This window comes from Anastrepha obliqua, chromosome 4 (genome assembly GCF_027943255.1).
Source record: "Anastrepha obliqua isolate idAnaObli1 chromosome 4, idAnaObli1_1.0, whole genome shotgun sequence".
Classification (NCBI taxonomy): Eukaryota; Metazoa; Arthropoda; class Insecta; order Diptera; family Tephritidae; genus Anastrepha; species Anastrepha obliqua.
In genome coordinates, this window is record NC_072895.1 from 24,979,287 (window position 1) to 24,999,739 (window position 20,453).

General features: G+C 36.6%; 4 protein-coding genes across 5 annotated transcripts; 2 read left to right on the forward strand and 2 right to left on the reverse strand.

Moving 5' to 3' along the window:
- Positions 1-10,134: 10,134 nt before the first annotated feature.
- LOC129245628 (peptidyl-prolyl cis-trans isomerase H) lies at positions 10,135-11,027 on the forward strand. The gene is made up of 3 exons (XM_054883915.1): positions 10,135-10,352; positions 10,413-10,589; positions 10,648-11,027. Exons 1-3 carry the CDS (start codon positions 10,269-10,271, stop codon positions 10,936-10,938), a joined length of 552 nt encoding a protein of 183 aa, XP_054739890.1. The 5' UTR covers positions 10,135-10,268; the 3' UTR covers positions 10,939-11,027.
- Positions 10,938-12,678, reverse strand: LOC129245627 (post-GPI attachment to proteins factor 3). Its single transcript, XM_054883914.1, has 7 exons — positions 12,435-12,678; positions 12,180-12,343; positions 11,959-12,111; positions 11,765-11,889; positions 11,563-11,699; positions 11,267-11,471; positions 10,938-11,204 (listed from the first exon to the last, which is right to left on the reverse strand). Exons 1-7 carry the CDS (start codon positions 12,571-12,573, stop codon positions 11,129-11,131), a joined length of 999 nt encoding a protein of 332 aa, XP_054739889.1. The 5' UTR covers positions 12,574-12,678; the 3' UTR covers positions 10,938-11,128.
- A 2,115-nt stretch (positions 12,679-14,793) lies between these two features.
- On the forward strand, positions 14,794-17,393 carry LOC129245792 (uncharacterized aarF domain-containing protein kinase 5). Of its 2 annotated transcripts, XM_054884182.1 has the most exons (8): positions 14,794-14,878; positions 14,946-15,158; positions 15,216-15,572; positions 15,720-15,965; positions 16,036-16,201; positions 16,268-16,619; positions 16,684-16,848; positions 16,908-17,393. In XM_054884182.1, the coding sequence occupies exons 1-8, from the start codon at positions 14,864-14,866 to the stop codon at positions 17,026-17,028; spliced, it is 1,635 nt and encodes a 544-aa protein (XP_054740157.1). In that variant the 5' UTR covers positions 14,794-14,863; the 3' UTR covers positions 17,029-17,393. The 2 variants fall into 2 exon arrangements, with proteins under 2 accessions (XP_054740157.1, XP_054740156.1); XM_054884181.1 differs by having other exon boundaries at positions 14,946-15,572.
- A 939-nt stretch (positions 17,394-18,332) lies between these two features.
- LOC129244951 (UPF0545 protein C22orf39 homolog) lies at positions 18,333-19,225 on the reverse strand. The gene is made up of 2 exons (XM_054882878.1): positions 19,092-19,225; positions 18,333-19,038 (listed from the first exon to the last, which is right to left on the reverse strand). The coding sequence occupies exons 1-2, from the start codon at positions 19,149-19,151 to the stop codon at positions 18,640-18,642; spliced, it is 459 nt and encodes a 152-aa protein (XP_054738853.1). The 5' UTR covers positions 19,152-19,225; the 3' UTR covers positions 18,333-18,639.
- Positions 19,226-20,453: the final 1,228 nt, after the last annotated feature.

A 20,453-nucleotide genomic window follows, 5' to 3' on the forward strand; every position in this document is an offset into this window, starting at 1 on the left:
AACGCGATTTTTTGGGTGGTGGCTCGTCTGGGGCCTTCCATTCGACACTCTGACGCTTAGTTTTAGGTTCATGTTGAAAACACCACGTTTCATCACCAGTTACAATGTTGTAAAGGAAGTTCTCGTATTTTCTCGCCTCTTTAGTGAAGTTTTTCGAATGTTGAATTCTGTGCAATTTTTGGTCCTCAGTTAAGGGGGTGGTAGGGTTTAGCGCTAAAAAAAACACTTTTTTTTTGAATTTTTTACAGAAATATGGCTTAAGATACTTTAATAAAATCATGTTATTGTACATCTTTTCAATAAGTTTTTAAAAAATATTAATAATAAAATATTGACAAATAAGCCCATGACGGAGGAGATATGTTTTTCGAGAGGTGCTCTGTGGTGCCAATCGGCATTCGTCGTAGAATCATCTGAAACTAAACAAGTCGAATTTTTCAGTTAAAGTATGACGTTAAAGTATGCTCCGCATTCGAGGTAGAGTGCCTACAAAGGCTATAACTTTGAGAGTTCTGCTCCGATCCACTTAAAATTTTGACACAACATTCTTGAAATGATTTACTATAAGATGAGTGAAGAAAAAAAATTTCGATTTTGTGACCCTACCGCCCCCTTAACTTGTTGTGCGGAATGAAACGTGCACAGACCTTTTGTAAGCCCAAACTTTTTTCATCAATTCAAATGCTTCGGTAAACGTTTTACCGATTTTAAAACAAAATTTGATATTAGCCCTTTGTTCGAAACTCATTTTTGCACCGATGACACAAACATACGGACACTTTAGACGCAATAACTTCGCTTCCACTGAATCGAATGTCAGCTAGGGATGTAACTTCCAACGCACTAACTGATTACAAAAAGATGGCACCATCAAAAACATTTTTATGACGCCAGTCTTGTTTATTTTGGACTTCACCTTGTATTAATCATTTTGCATTATAGAGCTTTTAAACCGGGATCTGGTTGCGGTCCAGGCAAAGCTGATGTTGAACGGGACCCGCAGACACATCATAGTTGCATTGCCGTTCCCCCAGAATTTCCCAAGTATCACCAAAGCGTCATTTTGATACCATTATGAGACCTCCAACGGGCAGATATCAGATCCAGCCAACCAGAGCTCTTGATGTAACGGAGAAGGTTGGAGCACTGCCCCAGACTGTCCAATAGAGGAGCACCCAAATCTAGTTACATGTGAACCTATTATTAAATTACAGAGCGGCTTTGTTCTGTACAATAAAAGGTTCACATATAACTAGATTATCGAACTTAATGGTAATGGTAATGGTGGTACGAATTAGGCTAAGGCTTTTAAGCACTGCGACCAGATTGACCTATTGTGCGCTCCTAACTACTTAGTTATAATTATTTAGTATACCGAGGAATCGAACCAGCTCCTTAGGAGGGAGGACACGCAAACAAGAATTTGGATAGTCCGCCGCTATCACGCACTGGAGTCCGTAGTTTTGGTACAGAGAGAGTACAGGCGGATGTTTGGCGGCGATCCCCCGAGCAGATGGACCATGATGAGACTGGTGAATAATTTTGCTGAGCAAGGAACAGTCGCAAGAAGGCCTTATCATCGAAACCCACCAGTTCGGACGGAGGAAACGACCGCTGCTGTAGCTGCAGCTATACAAAGCAATCCAAGGGTTTCAACAAGAAGCTTATCTGCTCAACTTGGTGTCAGCCGACAGTCTTTGCAAACAATAATGCACAAAGATTTAGACTTATTTCCCTACAAAATTCAAATGGTTAACAAACTGAATGCAGCAGACTTGCCGATTCGCTTGGAATTTTGCCAGAAGATCCTGCAAATGGTGGAAGAAGACCAAAACATGTTAAACTGCCTTTTCATGTCTGATGAGGCCCATTTCGATTTAAACGGCAATGTGAACAAACAAAATTGTCGAATATGGAGTACTTCTAACCCACAGATACTCCACGAGACGGAATTGCATCCTCTTCGCGTGACAGTGTGGTGTGCGGTTTCTTCACGCTGTATTATCGGGCCTTATTTTTTTGAAGAAAATGGTCACACCGTTACGGTTACTGGAGACCGTTATTTGAAAATGCTGAAAGAATTTTTCTATCCAGAACTACGCCGAAAGAGAATTCCTTTCAACTCTGTGTGGTTTCAACAAAATGGGGCAACGTCTCACATAGCCCAGACTGTTATGACAGAGTTGCGACGAAAATTTCCCAATAAACTGATTTCAAGAAACTCCGAATTTCGTTGGCCCCCCAGGTCGCCTGACCTTACTGCACCTGACTTTTTCTTGTGGGGTTTATGTGAACAAGAAGTTTATAAAACAAAGCCAACAAATTTGGATGAACTAAAACAATCCATTCGGGCAACAATTGCGGCTATTCCTGTCGCAACTCTCAAAGCAGCAATGAACAACTTTTTACTAAGATGCCGCACTTGTGTCAACGAGCATGGGGGGCATTTAAATTCAATTATTTTTAAAACTAGTTAAGCTACATTTAATAAAATTTAATGACCTTCAACTTGAAAAAAAAATAAATGAATTCCATACACTAAAAAAAAAGTTATTTGAGTTTCTTAATGTAGCAAAATTCATCAGCCACCCTGTATTATTTTTGTTAAAGCCGAAAAATGAGGTTGGTCCAATAAATAGCCCTTCTGTTCCTTTTTTGGCATAAAAGTCTGCCTTCTCGTTTCCTTCGTGTCCCTATATCCTGGTACCCAAATCAGTGAGACCTGATTATGAGTGGCCAGTTTGTTGAGTGCATTGTACACCCTATTAGGACTTTTGACTTGAATGTGAAGCTATTCAAGGCTTTGCGAACCGATTGGCTGTCCGAAAGTATTTTAATTTTTACTTTTTCGAACCCTCTTTTGGATATGAATTCCACTGTGTCCATTATGGTGAAGAGCTCCGCATGAAAAATTGTTGTATCTGTACTTAGTGTTCGGGAATTGTGTGCTCTGGGCCTCATTATTCCTGCTCCTACTTGTTAGAGCGTTTTGGAACCATCTGTGTACCATTTTTGTGAGCCATCATTTAGCCATGTTGGGTTAGTGTGTCACTCTTCCCTAGACGGGAAGATAACCGATACAAGGTTATCTTTGTAAAATTGAGTACGAGTTCCGTGTGGTCATTCGCCAGTGTTATGCATATGGCATGTTGAACCCTACTCAAGATATTGAGGTGTCCAGTAGGATCTACTGGTTTAAGTTTTTCTTTTATATGAAAAGAGAGTGATTGCATAGTAGCTTCCTCTTGTAAATTTAAAAGCTCTTCCATGCCAGCAGTTGGGGTAGTTCTCAGGAAAAATTGTAAAGCTTGGCTTGATGCATTTTTCTAATATAACTGCTAAAACATTGCAAGTTCCAGAAGCAATCAGCAAAATCAAGCAGCAGCAAAGGCAAGCAGCAGCAAAGGTAAGTATTTTCTATATAATCGCTGCATTTTTAATAGTTTAACTCGGTGCTCTTCTTCTGGATCCAAGTAACTTTTAAACAAATCGAGGATTAAAAAGTTGCGAATTGACCCATCGGAAATGTTAAATTTTCGGCTAAACTTTCCATTACTACCACGATATATTTGGATGGGGGGCGGAAGGTGTGGGGGAGGGGGTGTGCTCCGCCCACCGCGCCCAATAGAAGGAGCAAAGTCACACCATTATAACGATGAAAGTCCCACCCTTCTAGGGTCCCTCTAGAACCCCCAGGAAAAGTTTAAAAATTAGTTTTTTACGACCGTATTTGCATCTTGCCCTGAAATGTCGTTGAGGAGAAATGTATAAAGTAATTGTTAACCCAGCAAGCATTTAACTTAGGTTTTCTAATTCATACTACGAGGGGTGCCTTTTATATGTCGGGATTAGAGAACAAAAACAAATTTTAATCATCGAAAATCATTATATTGTTTTTCAAAATATTCTCCATGAAGATCTATACACTTTTGCATACGTTTGAACCAATTGTCGAAGCACTTTTGCCACTCTGAATGAGGTACCTCCAAAACATGCATTCTGAATGCCGCAACCGCTTCTTCAGGTGTGGAAAAACGTTGACCTCTCAGTTTGTTTTTTACATACGGGAATAAAAAAAAAGTCATTCGATGCCAAGTCAGGACTATACGGCGGATGACCCATTAATTCGATGTTTTGGGTGCTCAAAAATGCAGTTGTTTGAGCCGATGTGTGAGAGCTCGCATTGTCCTGGTGAAGAGTGATCCGTCTTTGGCGATAATTTCTTGGAAGACAACTGGCAAACAAATGGTAGTGTACCACTCAGAATTTACTGTTCTGCGTTGTTCTAGTGGTACGGTTGCGACATGTCCAGTTTTTCCGAAAAAACAGGCGACCATTTGCTTGGAAGTGCTTCGTGCGCGAACAACTTTTGTTGGATTTGGCTCATCTTGAAACACCCATACAGTCGACTGCTGTTTACTTTCGGGCTCATACGCGTAAATCCATGATTCATCATCTGTCACGATGTCATAGACGTGTTTGGAAGCCCCGCGATCGTATTTTTTGAGCATTTCCTTGAACCAATCGAAATGAGCCTTTTTTTGAGCGATTGACAAGTTGTGTCGGATCCAACGCGAACAAATTTTTTTGACAGTCAAATGGTTATGTAATATTGAATGTATGCTGGTCCCACTAATGCCTAAGATTGTCTCAATCTCACGATAGGTCACATGACGATCTTGCAATATCAGTTCGCGCACAGCATCAATGGTTTTCGGAACAACAACTGATTTTGGACGACCTTCACGAAATTCGTCTTGGACTGAACTACGACCACGATTGAATTCACCATACCATCGATAAACACTGGTCTTTGATGGAGCTTCATCGCCAAAAAATGAATTAAGTTCATCCATGCAATGTTGCTAAATTAATCCACGTCGAAAGTTGTAAAAAATAATCGCTCGAAAATGTTCACGATTTAATTCCATTTTTGGACCGAGATGAATCTTTTAAGTTACTGTAAACAACACAAATAGCGCTGGTATTTCAAAACGTTCTGAGTACGTAAAAGCCAAAAAATGTCGAACTTTGCAATACAGCTGTCAGTTGCCAGATTGCAACACCAGGGTTGCCAAATCCCGACATATAAAAGGCACCCCTCGTATTTATGAAAATGTTGTATTATCGTAAAATATATAAGTGACGCTGGCAAAAAAAGTTTGTTATTTTTATAAAACTTTTATTTTATAAAATTTTGTTCATTTTTGTAACATGTATATAAGTACATGTACGTAGCATATGTACATACATATATGTAAATCGCGCGATTTTTTATTCCAAATTTTGACTATTTATAAAAATTTTTTTTTTGTAACATATATACAGTTTTGGCCAAAACTAAAGCACCCCCCTAATGGCATGTCAAATAACTCAATAAAACAACATCGAATATTACTTACTTTTACACCTTGTTTCTTCTTATTATCTTGGTGATTAATAAACATAACAAAAAATTTTCAAAATTTCTTATATTAAAAATTAAATTAAAAAAATATTAATATTATTCAAAACTTGTCTGGTCAAAACTAAAGCGCCCCCCATTAAAAGCGAAAATAATTGTTTTTATTCTTCAGTATTTTGTACTAAACCCATTATTTTTGATAACTTCAGAACATCTTTTTGGCATAGAAGATATTAGATTACTAATAATTTCCGGAGAAATGTTGTACCAGGCTTCTTTAACCGCTTCAAACAGGGCTTCCTTTGTGCTGCAATTTTCCCTATTAATTTTCGAATTTAATATACAATCTCCCACAAATTCTCAATGGGATTGAGATCGGGAGATTGAGCTGGCCAGTCTAAGAACTCTATAGCATTTTGCTGTAACCACGTTTTACAATGCCTAGAGGTATGCTTCGGATCATTATCCTGCTGGAACCTCCATCTCAGTGGCATTTCCTCCTCAGCGTGTGGTAGCATTACATCTTTAAGGATGTTTGTGTACATGAAACGGTCCATAATTCCCTCTATTCGATGAATAGGCTCGATACCCTGGCCAGAGAAACAACCCCAGACCAAAAGGTTCCCCCCACCCTACTCGGTAGTTCCGATACAATACTTCGGATTTAGTCGCTGTTGCTTTGGCCTTCTTACTCGCCTTATTCCATCTGAATGTTTCAAATTATATTTGGATTCATCAGAGAATAATACAGTTTTCCATTTTTGAACTGTCCAATTAATATGCAATTTCGCAAACTCGAGTCTCGCTGTTTTGTTTTTGGCGGAAATAAATGGCTTTCTAGCAGGTCGTCGACTGAAAAGTCCGGCCTCCACTGCTCGTCTTCTGATCGTTTTCTTTTAATCGTGGAGTCGTCTTGTCGTGTAGTCTTTCGTGGCCTTCCTCCACTATGGATTGCAGAAATAGAACCCGTTTGTTCAAATTTTTTTATAAGTCGCGATATTACACTTCTATTTATTGAATATTTCTCACTAATTTTGTGTCGCAATAAACCACTTTGCCAATCACTTATTATTTTATTTTTAAATTCATTTGAATACGCATTTCTGGCCATATTTGCTGATTTCCCGTATGAAATGTTTTGTCCTATTAAATCCGCACGTATTTTGCACAAATTATTCTAACGAACTTTGACTCAGCTGTAAATACCGTTAGGAAGAGAAATTAACTTAAAAACAACAAAACAAAGCCGTAGTTAAGAAAAAAAAAGAGGTTGTCTGTAAAGTCGGTTTACTGACGATAGTTTAACGTGATAACGTCATAAGAAAATACTGATTGAATGGTTGCATTTTTCAAAAGGAAATTTTAATTTTATTTGTTTGATAGATATTTTGTATGGATATAGAGAATGAGTTAACATTAACATAACATAACATAACATAACATAACATAACATATCATAACATAACATAACATGCTGTTCAAGCAAGGTAACGACGCATGAGCAAGATAACGACGCATTTTTTGGTGCGTGCAGCCGGCTACATAGAATTATAAGACGTTATCACGTCAAAAAATAATAATAACATTAAAACAACAGGTATTATTAACAAACTTGGTTTTATTTTAAATTATTCAAGTAAATCAAATTAATAATAATCAATAAGAAGGCATATGCAAATACAAATACGTGAATTTATATTATATATGTACATATACGCATATACATACACATATACGCTCACTTAAGTAGGAGAGAGCAAGATGTCGAACGTTGCCGTTCGTTTGCTTTGTTTGCTTTGTCGTTCGTTCCGCGGTTTCGCTTGCAGTTCATTCAATGCAATGAGCAAGGTAACGACAAATGAGCAAGGTAACGGCAATGAGCAAGGTAACGGCAATGGGCAAGGTAACACTAATGAGCAAGGTAACACTAATGAGCAAGGTAACGACACATTTTTTCGTGAATGCAGCCTGTTAAATCGAATTATAAGACGTTATCACGTTGCTTTAGTTTGACCATTCAGTTTTTAAATAATATGAACATTTAAATTTTTTTTTCAGTATAACCAAAACGCTGTATATTTGGTATTATATTTTATAAATACTTAAGTAACAAGGAAACACATGACATATATATATGCCATATTTCAAGATGTTTGATTGAGAGATTTAGCATTATTTGAAATGCCATTAGGGGGGTGCTTTAGTTTTGGCCAATACTGTAATGTAAAGGGTTTTTCAATAAGGGTGGGTAGATGTTGAAATAGAATAAAATGGCGTTTGCTGTGTGGCACGTAGCGCCGTCCTGCTGGAACCACATGTCGTCTAGGTCCATATGGTTCAATATGGGCCATAAGAAATTGGAAGGGCCACCACGTCTACCGAAAAATGGGCGCAATGCGCGCAACGTTTGCGTTAATGAGCACTCATTTTGATAATAAAGTTTTATCATTTGAACGTGCTGTTCAATCGTTTAACTTGCCATGATGATTTGACATAAACAACTGAATAATAAAAAAAAGATTTGACAGATGTCACCAAACCAAAATGGCTGCCACAGGGCGCCAGAATCGACCCGCGCCAATTGAAAACCCCTTTATATGTACATTTCCAAATAAAAAAGCGCCGCAGGTGAATATATTGTTTTATCGCAATTTTTTAGTCCAAATTTTCACAATTTTTGAAAATAATGATTTATCAAAGACCAAAAGTTAATTTAACTCTTTTAAAAGCTACAATTTTCTATTATTCTCATCTCATTATCGTTCCTTTGACAGTTCGCCCCGCACATTTATTTTGCACGGTATTACAAACGTTTTGAAGAACATTTGTAATAATAGAATTTTAATAAAATTCGAAGTATTATTGAGTAAAAAAAGCTTTAAATCAAATCTTAAATTAATAAGGAGGACAAAACTTTCCTTTACTACCACGATATATTTGAATGGGGGCGGCGAGGGAGGGGGCGTGGCACCACCCACCACGCCCATTAGAAAGAGCAAGGTCACACCATTATAACTGTGAAAGTCCCAACCTCCTAGTGTCCCTATGGAACCCCCAGAAGAAGTTTAAAAATTAGGTTTTTTCCGACCGCATTTGCAGTTTGTACTGAAATACAGTTGAAGAGAAGAGTATACAGCAGTCGTCAACCGAGCAAGCATTTAAATTAGGTTTTATATTTCGTATATCGTAAAAGTTATGAGTGCTGATGGCGAAAATTTAGGTCGAAAATTGTCCGATTTTGCATTATTTCACTATTTATAAAAATTTTTTTTTTTTGTAAAAATATTTGTTTTTGTAATACATATACCTACATGTATATTTGAAATCAAAAAAGCGCCGCAGGCGAAAATTTGGACTAAAAATAGCGCGATTTTTATTCCAAATTTTCAGTATTTGTAAAAATAATTGTTTTTGTAATATATATGTATATTTGAAATCAAAAAAAAAGCGGCAGGCGAAAATTTGGACTAAAAATCGCGCGATTTTTATTCCAAATTTTCAGTATTTGTAAAAATAATTGTTTTTGTAATATATATGTATATTTGAAATCAAAAAAGCGCCGCAGGCGAAAATTTGGACTAAAAATCGCACGATTTCAGTATTTGTAAAAATATTTGTTTTTGTTATATATAAATATGTATATTTGAAATCAAAAAAGCGCTCCTATAAATAATAGAAATAACAATAAAAGAAGTGTTCCCTTTTGGTTGACTGGGTTTTTCTTATTTCGCTTTGTTCTTCTCTCTCTCATCGTTCGTTTGACAGTTCGCTCCGCACATTTATTTTGCACGGTATTACAAACGTTTTGAAGAACATTTGTAATAATAGAATTTTAATAGAATTTGAACTATTATTTAGTAAAAATAGCTTTAAATCGAATCTTAATGTAATAAAGAATGTTTATAAGTGATTTTGTTACTTTTCTGTGTTTGTATTTAAGTGATATAAGCGCCTGTAATAGGGCATTTTTTCAAGCTTATGCAATAACTAAGCATTAACGTTAAATATTGCTATTAATTCTTAATGATAATTTATAAAAAGTGCTATAAATCGAAAGGTTGATATAGTGACTAGATTTGTGTGTTATAATTTTTCAATCCACGCACTTAGACATTATAAGCAAATTTATCGTGGTAGCAATGGGAAGCCAACCCAAATTTTCACCACCAACTCAAATTTCTACCATTCTACTTGCCTACTCATTGACACAAGCCAGCACAAACTTTCTGTGATAATTACAACAAACCAACAGGTACGCAAACAGACCTGAAAATTAAAAAGTACACGAACAAAATTTTGGTTTCGAGGCTGATAGGTTCCCTCGTTCTCAAGCAACGCCGTCATTGGTAAATCCACCTAACTCTTGCTTTATGCGTTATGCACTGGTACTTGAAACATTTTCGCTTTTGTGTTCACAATTTTCGCAACATACTCTTTTTGCCATTTAAAACTATATTCCGAAATTCTTACATGAGTCGGGCAGTAACCCTAAGCTCTAATAGCACTCATCGTAAACGCGCACACAATTTGCACTCTATTTATATATTTTAAGGAATTTACTATACTTACAAATTATTAGCAGTAATTTTAGTAATAAAATATAGTTTGTCACACTTTTAATCACTCGATTTTACCTCACACAATTCATAAACAAAATGCGTAAACTAAACACGGAAGGAAATAAGCTTTATAAACAGCTGTTTCGAGGAAATGACAGTAGACACTTGCAGCCGGTCGCTATCATTTGACATTTCTCAACGTAAACAAACGCCAATTCGTCGTATATTATTCTTCCACATTTTAAGCAAATACGACTAATAACGAATCTAACATTTTTTGTACTTACGTACTTTACACGCAAAATATGCCTACTTGGAATCAAATTCAATCACAGCTGCGAAACCCCAATAATCCGGTAGTTTTCTTTGACATATCTGTTGGCACGACGGTAAGATGTTGGGGGGAAAAGCGCGCGGTGTGGAAATTTAATATTATATTTGTTGTTTAGGAAATCGGGCGCATGATTTTTGAGCTCTTCGCGGACACGGTGCCAAAAACTGCAGAGAATTTTCGTCAACTTTGCACGGGAGAATATCGGCCGGACGATGTACCCATGGGATATAAAGGTGCAAGCTTTCATCGTGTCATCAAAGATTTCATGATTCAAGGTGGTGACTTCGTGCATGTAAGTAATCACTAGAGATGTAACATAACTTATGCTAGTAACGGCTCTTGATATTTAGGGTGATGGTACTGGTGTAATGAGTATTTATGGCGGAACTTTCGGCGATGAGAATTTTACCCTAAAACACGATTCGCCTGGTCTACTATCAATGGCGAACAGTGGAAAAGATACGAATGGATGCCAATTTTTCATCACTTGTGCCAAGTGTAATTTCCTCGATGGCAAGCATGTTGTTTTTGGTCGTGTGCTCGATGGTTTGTTAATAATGCGGAAAATTGAAAATGTACCCACTGGCCCAAACAATAAACCCAAACTACCAGTAACAATATCACAATGCGGACAAATGTAGAAAGTGTGGTATTTTATACTTATTATTAAAAAAATTTGATACATGATAATTATATGTAATAAAAATACTTTTACGACTTTGTTTCTTAAGTTTGTAGAATAAAATTTGACTAAAATCCCGTTATGTGAAAAAAGCAGCGTGTCATAATCACAAAATTATTATTGTAATAATTAGCCTAAACGTGAACTCATCAGATGTGTTTGCCAAGCTTTTCGCTCTCAAATTGCTTTTCCTTACGTAGAATGCGGCAATCGTCAATTACAAAACTAGAGCAAAAATTAGAAATCAATTCGTTGTAGTTAGTGAATAATATCTATTAGGTATTTACTCATAAAACAGCGAAATGACTGGAACTGTTGTCAAATGCCACAAAGCGTGTGCGTCTAGTAGCCACAAAATTGGTGGAAAGTCCAATAGTTCTAAACTCATAGACATACCGAAGAGTACATAAAACCGTATAATTTTTCGATAATGTGGTCGCCGTTGACGTTCCAAATAACACCAAATAAACCAACCCAGCGCAGATAAAGCACCTACAAATGAAAAATTAACAAATTTTTATGTACATCAAAATAATGAATTGATAGTAAAACAGTTTATGTTGATACAAAGAACTTGCGTTACCAGTAACAATGTTTGTTGTCATATTCAGAGAGTAACTAAATTTGCCTAAGCTCAGGTACGCAAAGTAATTTACGAAGAACGACAGAAATATTAATGAAATTAAGCCACGTAATATCAGCGACTGACGATATAACATCCTGAATTTGGGATACATTTTTTTTTTTTTGTTATTAAATCATTTTTCATAATCTCTCCAACTCACCGCATGACCATACAATAAAGTGAAACAAGTATAATACTATAAGCAAAAGCATAATCCATTAATTCCGTCACGGGGAAATCCCTTGTATGAAATACTATCGACCATATCCAACCGTTTATGCACACCTGAAAGCATTTTTGTTGTTATTGTAGAATTGTGAAAAAACGGAAAAATAAATTGACATCTTCGCTTACAAATGCGAATATGTGCCATAACTTAAAGCATGGACTATCCGGACGCACTTCAGTACGAAAGCGGCGCAACATACGAATGTGCACAACCAAATTACATACAGAAAACAACACCGAAGCCGGTTCTTGCATGCCGAGAAAGCGCACAAATGGCCACTATTAAGAATTTTAAAATGGAAAACGTTAATAAATTATAATGATTTATAGTACAAAAAGTTATTCACCTTTCCATAAAACTGTGGCACATCCCAACCACGCTCTTCAAAAGCATCCACTGTACGCCACATACAACCGTATTGGCACTCGTCTGCACAATTCCATGCAAACGCCTTGTCAAAAATCGACTGTTGATAATACTTTACGGCCTGCTCTTGAATCTCAATCCCATCTGTATGCAAAAAAAAAAATATCAAGTTGCAATTTAGAAATATGTACATAAAATTTTAAACTTCATTTCTTCCACTGTATTCTTATCGTACCAGCACTGCAGTTTTGTCGTTCGCAGTTTTGACGACAATTGTGGAAAAATTGTGTACGATCGCCAATAGAGGCGTAACATCCTACTACTAAATGAAAAACTACTAAAAAATATGTATAGGATAACACTGTACTACACATGATAATTAAAATTTTAACTATTTTCCAAAATTTTAAGCTCGCACCACTTTAAGTTGAACATTTTTCCAACTACTTTCCCCACCAGCCATAACATATCGATTTTCGGGGTAGTTGGGGATGAGTGGTGACAAAAAGCAGTGTTCACAGTGTTGCTCACAACTCTCAACTGTCGACTTCAACAGCGGCAGATTATATGTATGTCTTATTCAAAAAGATCATATCTAAGTAGATAACAAATTATCAAATATGATTAACCAACTTACTATTGTAAAAGGGTTTGAAAAATGGAAATAAGCATTGGGTATGAACTTAGCGTACTTCCTACTGAATATGTAATGCAATGCGGACTAGTTCGCATGTTAGCACTGCCAGCGTGTGTTATTTTTCTAACATAGTTCTTATTACCAGGTACACAACACTGGATTGCAAACACTAGTCGGCAAAATAAATGAATAAGAAATTGTAAACATTTACTAACAAGGCGCATTAAAGGTGGTAGCACTAGACCAACAACAATGTTCTGTACGTTTGATTTTCAAAGCAAAGTATTGAGAAACTAGAAAACAAAAAAAAAAATACCAGTCTAACGGTTAGACGCGATAGAAGTGAAACCTTCCGTAAAACAAACTGAGAGAGAATGAGACGAAAGCAGCATTAGGAGCGGGATAATTATAGGTTCATTATAATATTGCTATAAAGTTCATATTTTATTTTCTTCATTTTATTATTATTCATCCTCAATGTTTTCAATTTCAACAAATGATACGAGGTGCTTATGATAGCTAAAATATGATACAAATGCTTTGGTTTCGATGTTGTCAACATGTCTTTGAAATACCGCGTCAATGGTTGTTTTTGATCGTGTTGTCGATTCAGTGCGATTGTTACACATTTTTAAATTGAATGTTGTATTGAGAACGTCAATTAAAGGAACCGCTGTGTCCAATGCAAAATTTACGTTAAAATCGCCACTTAAAATCATTGGAACTTTATTGTAATCTTTTCTAAGTATCCGCGATACTTCTGGTGTATACTTTATTAAATTTTCGTGAATGAATTCCGTGATGATATTTATTGATTTTTTTTCTGTCGATATTCACGACACTTTTCTGCATTATTTTTCGGCATAATTGCGGTAAATATTAAAAAATGAAAATATTTACGAATATAAAAATACACACGCGGTTGCTATTATGAGCGTCCCCAGCAAAACCTGCGTGACCGAAACTCTAACACAATTACATTTTTTTGAATGTTACAAACACATATGCACGCAGGTTTTGCTGGGGCGTGACCGAAACTCTAACACAATTACACATATGCACTCGTATTTGTTTGAAAATCAACTTTTTTTTTGGTTCTCCGTCACCTTTGGAAAATGTGTAAACAGTAAGCAAACTTTATTCAAATATTTTCCCTCATTTTTGCATCAGTAAAATTAAACAAACGCCGTAGCCGAATGGGTTGGTGCGTGACTACTATTCAGAATTCACAGAGAGAACGTCAGTTCGAATCTCGGTGAAAACACCAAAATTAAGGAAAACTATTTTTCTAATAGCGCTCACTCCTCAGCAGGCAATGGCAAAACACCGAGTGCATTTCTGCCATGAAAAAAAGCTCCTCATAAACATATCATAAAATAAAATAAAATAACTGTATAAAAAAAATTGTTTTCTTGTGATTCGAACCAAGGATTTTGGATCGGAAGCTCACATTGCTAGTCGCTCGGCTACCGCGCCATGCTGTCGGCGCTGGCCTAAAAGTTATTTAGTTCGTCGCTACGTTTATATCAACATATAATATAACGCTTCGTAGCCAAGAGTGTCGCTTTTTTCGTTTCACTTTTTCTCAAATCACTCCCAACGATTCTAAAGAAGTTTTCACTTCAATAATGAATTGTTTCATTCCGAGCTGACAGCCGCATGGACACTTCGAAAGAAAAAAACAACTCAGCTGATTTACCAACACCACCTTTAATAGATTCGCCTTGTTTACTAACATATTATAATTTGATCTTAAGCATTTTTATTTAAAATTTTCATTGTGACATATGCCACTCACCACCACTCTATTGTTTTTTTTTTTTCAAAATGTATAACAGTGTAAGAAATACACTGAGAGACGAATTACCTTGCGCTTGTAAAAATAAAAAAACAAAATGCTTCCAACACTGGAATGCAATACAACTGAGCACATGGCTCATATGTTTTTTGTTTTGATATAGCAATCAGATATTTTTATGCAGTAAAAAATAGTCAAGGTTCATGGTCCATTCGTTAGATATCTCAAAATGAGTAGCATTTTTGTAAGTTAAAACTTTGTATAACAAACTAAATTCTTTTCCAATAATTCTATTTACTATTTATTCATAGTTCATGCGCCCAAACAGAATTCTACACACTTATAAAGCCTGTAGAAATTCGAAGCTTACACGTCTCCTCCATTCTTCAGAAAAAATAATTCCTATCCGCAATTCGAAATCCCTACGTTTTCGCTCTTACTTTGGAATCGGCTTACTTGGCGTGTTTACAGGTTTTGTTGCGTATGATGGAGTTGTCAATGAATTTATCTACTGTGGGGCCACAGTACGTTTTCTACGCTCTCTTAAAACGGCTTTGATGATTGCAGTCGATTATTTTCAGCTTGAGCAGCATAAAAGTGAGCCTGACTATGAGTCACAACTAAAAAATATACATTTAAAGAGCGCTAAGCGTTTACTTGAGACGTGTTTGCTAAATGGCGGTCTGTACATTAAAATGGGTCAAGGTGTCGCAGCTATTAACCACATTCTGCCGAAAGAATACACGAGCACATTGGAGCAATTGCAAGACAAATGCCTGCCTACAACAAAAGCCGATGTGCAACGAGTTTTCTGGGAAGATTTTGGTAAGAGTCCGGAAAGTATTTACGATGAGTTCGATTATAAGCCAATAGCGGCGGCGAGTTTGGCACAAGTATTTAAAGCCAAGTTGAAAAGTGGCGAGGAAGTAGCGGTGAAGGTAGGTCCATTAGCAACGAATAGCTTACAACCTTTGAATTACTTACCTATTTAGTTAGGATACGTAGCTAGCAGCAAGAGCTATCGGTCTGAATGCTCTGGAGTTTTCTAAAAATATAACACCATTATCTGTCTGGTTTTTTTTCAGGTGCAATATGGTGACTTGCAAAAACGTTTTACCAGTGACTTGGGAACCATTATGTTTCTACAAGATGTCATTGAAATATTTTTCAAAAACTACAATTTTGGCTGGATATTACGCGACTTGCGCCAAAACTTAGTGCAGGAACTAAATTTCGAGAATGAGGGACAAAATGCCGAACGTTGCGCCAAGGATCTTAAGAAATTCAAATATGTGCACGTGCCACATATTTTCTGGGAATGCACAAAACCGGTAAATAGTAAATTATATGTATTTACACATTAAATACAAACAAATTGTAATTGCGACTTTATAACCAAAGCGCGTACTAACCATGGAATGGGTTGATGGATTCAAAGTGAGTGATGTTGAACGAATACAACGCGAAAAACTCGATTTGAAAGATGTGGATTTAAAGCTATTCAATATGTTTGCGGAACAAATATTCCATACAGGCTTTGTACATGCTGACCCACATCCAGGAAATGGTAAACAATTTGTTGGAATTTCAGTATATATCATTTAAACATTTATCTTGAATATTCATAAATTAGTATATGTGCGCAAAAATGCGAAATCCGGACAAGCTGAACTAGTGTTATTAGACCACGGCCTATACGAGTTCCTACCAGAATCCGTGCGTTTGCCCCTCTGTGAGTTCTGGGAGGCGACGGTGTTGAGGGACGAAACAAAAATGAAATCGTCTGCTCAGCGAATTGGCATAGAGGATCACATGAAATTTGCAGAAGTGCTGTTTCAACAGCCCATGCGCATACATGGCGGACGTATTAAGACAAGGCTGAGTGAAAGTGATATTGAGTACATTCAACAGGTGGCTAAGAAAAATTTTGAACTAATAATGAGCACATTAAAGGAAATGCCGCGTAATATGCTTTTCGTTGTGAGGTGAATCAGCGCAGCCGTACTTTATTTGTTTACTTACTTACTTGTTGTTTTTTACTTCTAAAAGGAACTTAAATACAGTGCGGGCCATTGGCCGTCAGCATGGCGATGTAGTGGATAGACCGCGCACAATGGCCCGATATGCACAACATTGCATTTATAGCAAATACAATTCAATCCGCAGCTACATATTCTGGTTTTATAGGCGTTTAATATTTGAATATAACCTTTGGTAATTATTGTAATTACTTCATCATTTCTATCCCATTTTAATTAATGAATATTACTTAGGTCCTCCTCATTACGATTATCGTGCTTAGATTTGTACCTGAATATTTTATACAAATTAAATCGCGCACCTGAATCAGCACGCACGTTGCTAAGTGATATAGCAAAACACGATTACAATTAATATAAAATAAATTATATACATATATATTGTTTTTTGTTACAGTGTTAGTGTACATACATATGTAAAAAGCTTAATAATAGTTGGGGTTTGTAGCTAAATACGAATTTAAGGTGATTTAATGCAAAGTAAACTAACAGCATTTTTATAAAAACAACAATATTTGACTAAGGTTTATTTATTTAAGACATAAAAATGTTAATAAGATCCTTAAGAATTGAATTTTTTAATGTATTAATGTTTTTTAATGTGTTTTGTTGCAAAAATATTTATTTAAGGCCAATACTCGTCACAAAATCTTCAAGGCTCAACATTTTGGCAGGCTTCTCAAACAAAAAATAATTCAAAAAGTCTGTTAAAACAAACAATGGCTTTTAGCAAAGTTAACAACTCTTAGTTTTTATATAAACATATTTTAAACATAAACCTCTTTGTTTGCATCTAAAACAAAAAATGGTATAAAAGTGGAGTAAAAGTGGAGTAAGCGCAAACCGTAAATAAAGATAATTCGTTCCCACGACAGTCGGTTCTACGTTACCGAAATGACCCGGATTTATATCCGGTCAAGGACTGTCACTCTAGCAGCATACCCCGTATGTAGGTAGGGGGAATGTTTATGCTGCTACAACAACAACAACATAATTCGTTCCCCTTGACACAACTACGTTCTGGATACTGTAGCAGGTTAAACTCCTAACCTATCCAGAATCGACCCCGTTATACTAAACATATGTCGGGCATGTGAAGGCACCCCGCACCACACTAACCGCCTTTTCACCCATCGCCCCATCAAACCCACTCATCTAACACCCCTCTCCCTCTGGACGCAACCTGTCAAAACAGCAAGTTTCCTGGGCCTGCCGTTAGATGAGCTAGATGAAGACGACCGGTGATTTACACTACACTGACAGAGCGAAGTTACTGCTACAACAACAACAATAATTTGTTGTAACCGGAACGACCCGGATTTATATGCGGCCAAAAACTCTCACTCCAGCAGCACTCCCGTACGTGTATGTACATATGGGGAATGTTTATGCTGCCACATCAACCACATAATTCATGAATCGAAAGTTCCGCTATTATAAATCGAATGCCCAAAAATGTACATTGCGCAGCGTTTGCGAGATTTTCTTGCTTATTTCCATATTCCTCGCTTATGCAAAGTTGTATCAGTTTGAAAAACAACTACACTCACTCAGTTTAAGCTTGCAGAATTGAGCGCTTTCACTTAGTTGAATTGAAAAGCATAGCTAAACAAGGCTGGAAAACTGATCGTTAAATATGTTATAATCAAACAAGATATCTGTAAGAAAGCTGAGATTAAAGCTCCCCCAGCGAATTAAATTGATTCCTTCTACATATTCACACATAACTTGTACGATAAAACATATCGGAAACTATGTTTATATCAAGCACTAAAACCACAATTACAAAGCCAATATTTTACCGATTAGCTACCAAGTTTTTTGAGTTCTATTCAATTAATTTTTCAGTTAGGCGCTAATTCTCTAATTTAATTCTGTTAACTCGATTTTCCAAAAATGGAATTTTATGTATTTTAAGTCTTGATTTTATCCTATTAACATTTCAGTAGTGTCTAAACTTTTTGATCTACATTATCGCACAATATGATTTTTCAATCACTTCAGGTGTTCTTCGTCCATCCAATTCCATTTGTTTCAACTCCAAATAAGTATTCTCATACTTCTTCGCCAACCACTCAGGTAATGGCTTAGACCAGTCTTCCGGAGGCTGTGTTCGCTTATTCCACGTTGTATTACCATAGTGTGCCTCCATGCGTTTTCGCCGCCGTTCAGCTTCACTACGAATTACTGCTTCACCAGCTGCTACATCCTTCTTATTGGAATTCGTGTAGCGTTCACAATTATTGTAATCCGTTTTCCACTGGGAGCAATCAATGTTTTCGCCATGTATAAAGTATTGATGGAAACGCGCCTTGATACTGGTACAATCATCGTATTCTTCTTTATATGCAGAACATGGCCGGATCTAAATTTAAAACTATGAATGAAAGTAAACGCAATGACATGGATTCTACTTACAGACCATTCACCTTTTAGGTCGGAATCTGTTGTGTTTGCATTATAAGGCTCCGTGGACATTTTGGGTATTATTTAACAACTAAATCATATCTGGTAATATGAAAATAGTGATTTAGAAAACAGCTGTTTGGAGCCGGCTCTCTTCTTCTTCTTATGAAAAAATAGGCAACAATAATTTTATGCTCTAGTTTCAAACCCCGTATATTACTGTGGTAAATTTGTTTCGAAATTGGCTCAAAACTCTTTTAGGTAACTAGTTTTAAATGTATTTTTTTTTATTATTATAAGAGCACTTAGCACTACGACCTGAAAGATGTATTGTGCCTTTTTCATGGATTAAAAGTATTTCTCTGAGCCCAAATTCCTCAACAAATTTTAGTGTTTGTCCTATTTTATGGAGCCCTTTTTTCCTCTGGTAAAATATGTTTACACTGGTGTTTGCCCCTCTTATGCATCAGTGCTGGACACGGACATTCAGTGTCTTACTAGTATTGCCTATGGTTCTTTTAAGGTCCTCTTGTTGTTGTAAGAGGAAAAACATTCCCCATACTTGTACGGGGAGTGCTGCTGGAGTGACAGTCCTTGACCGGATATACTACATATAGTAAGTCCGGGTGTTCCGGTAACATAGAACCGACTGTTTGAGGAACGCCACTTACATTTGTTAATATACTGCCCACATTGAAAATTTCTAATTTTTTAAAAGCTATATCCCATCTGTGATAACCACAATCATGATCAACAGATTGAGATGGGCAGGTCACACATTGCGGGCTAACACGTGTTACCCACCTCAACAAATACGCTTCGGTAAATGCCACAGACAGAGAAGAAGGGACCGCCCGCCGCTTAAAACATTATAACTGGTTGTAGTACATAAGAATGCAATCTCTTAACCTGAAGGCGAGTTCCCAATTGGTCTATATCTGGAGTCCTTTGTTACTTAGCGAAAAAAAAGTCCTCTTTTCATTAGCATTTATCAACAGCTCCCATTTGCTACCCATATTGTACGAACACATCCTTAAGTTATCGGGGTCCACATTTTGGCCGATATCTCGAGACCCTAGTCACGAAGCGGCATCAAAAATACTCTATACTATAGAATCATCAACCGCTTCCATTTGCTACCCATATTGTACAAACACATCCTAGGGTTACCCGGGTTCACGTTTTGGCCTATTTCTCGAGACCCTGGTATCCGATTCTTAAAATTTCAAAACACAAACCATCTACTGAATAGTCCAAACAAAGCCTAAAAATTTGGTTTGGATAGGTGAGCCCGTTCTTGAGTTATAAGATATTTTACATATACACGCTTTAAAATTCACTTCACAGAAACTACTGTGAAACCGGCAGAAGAGT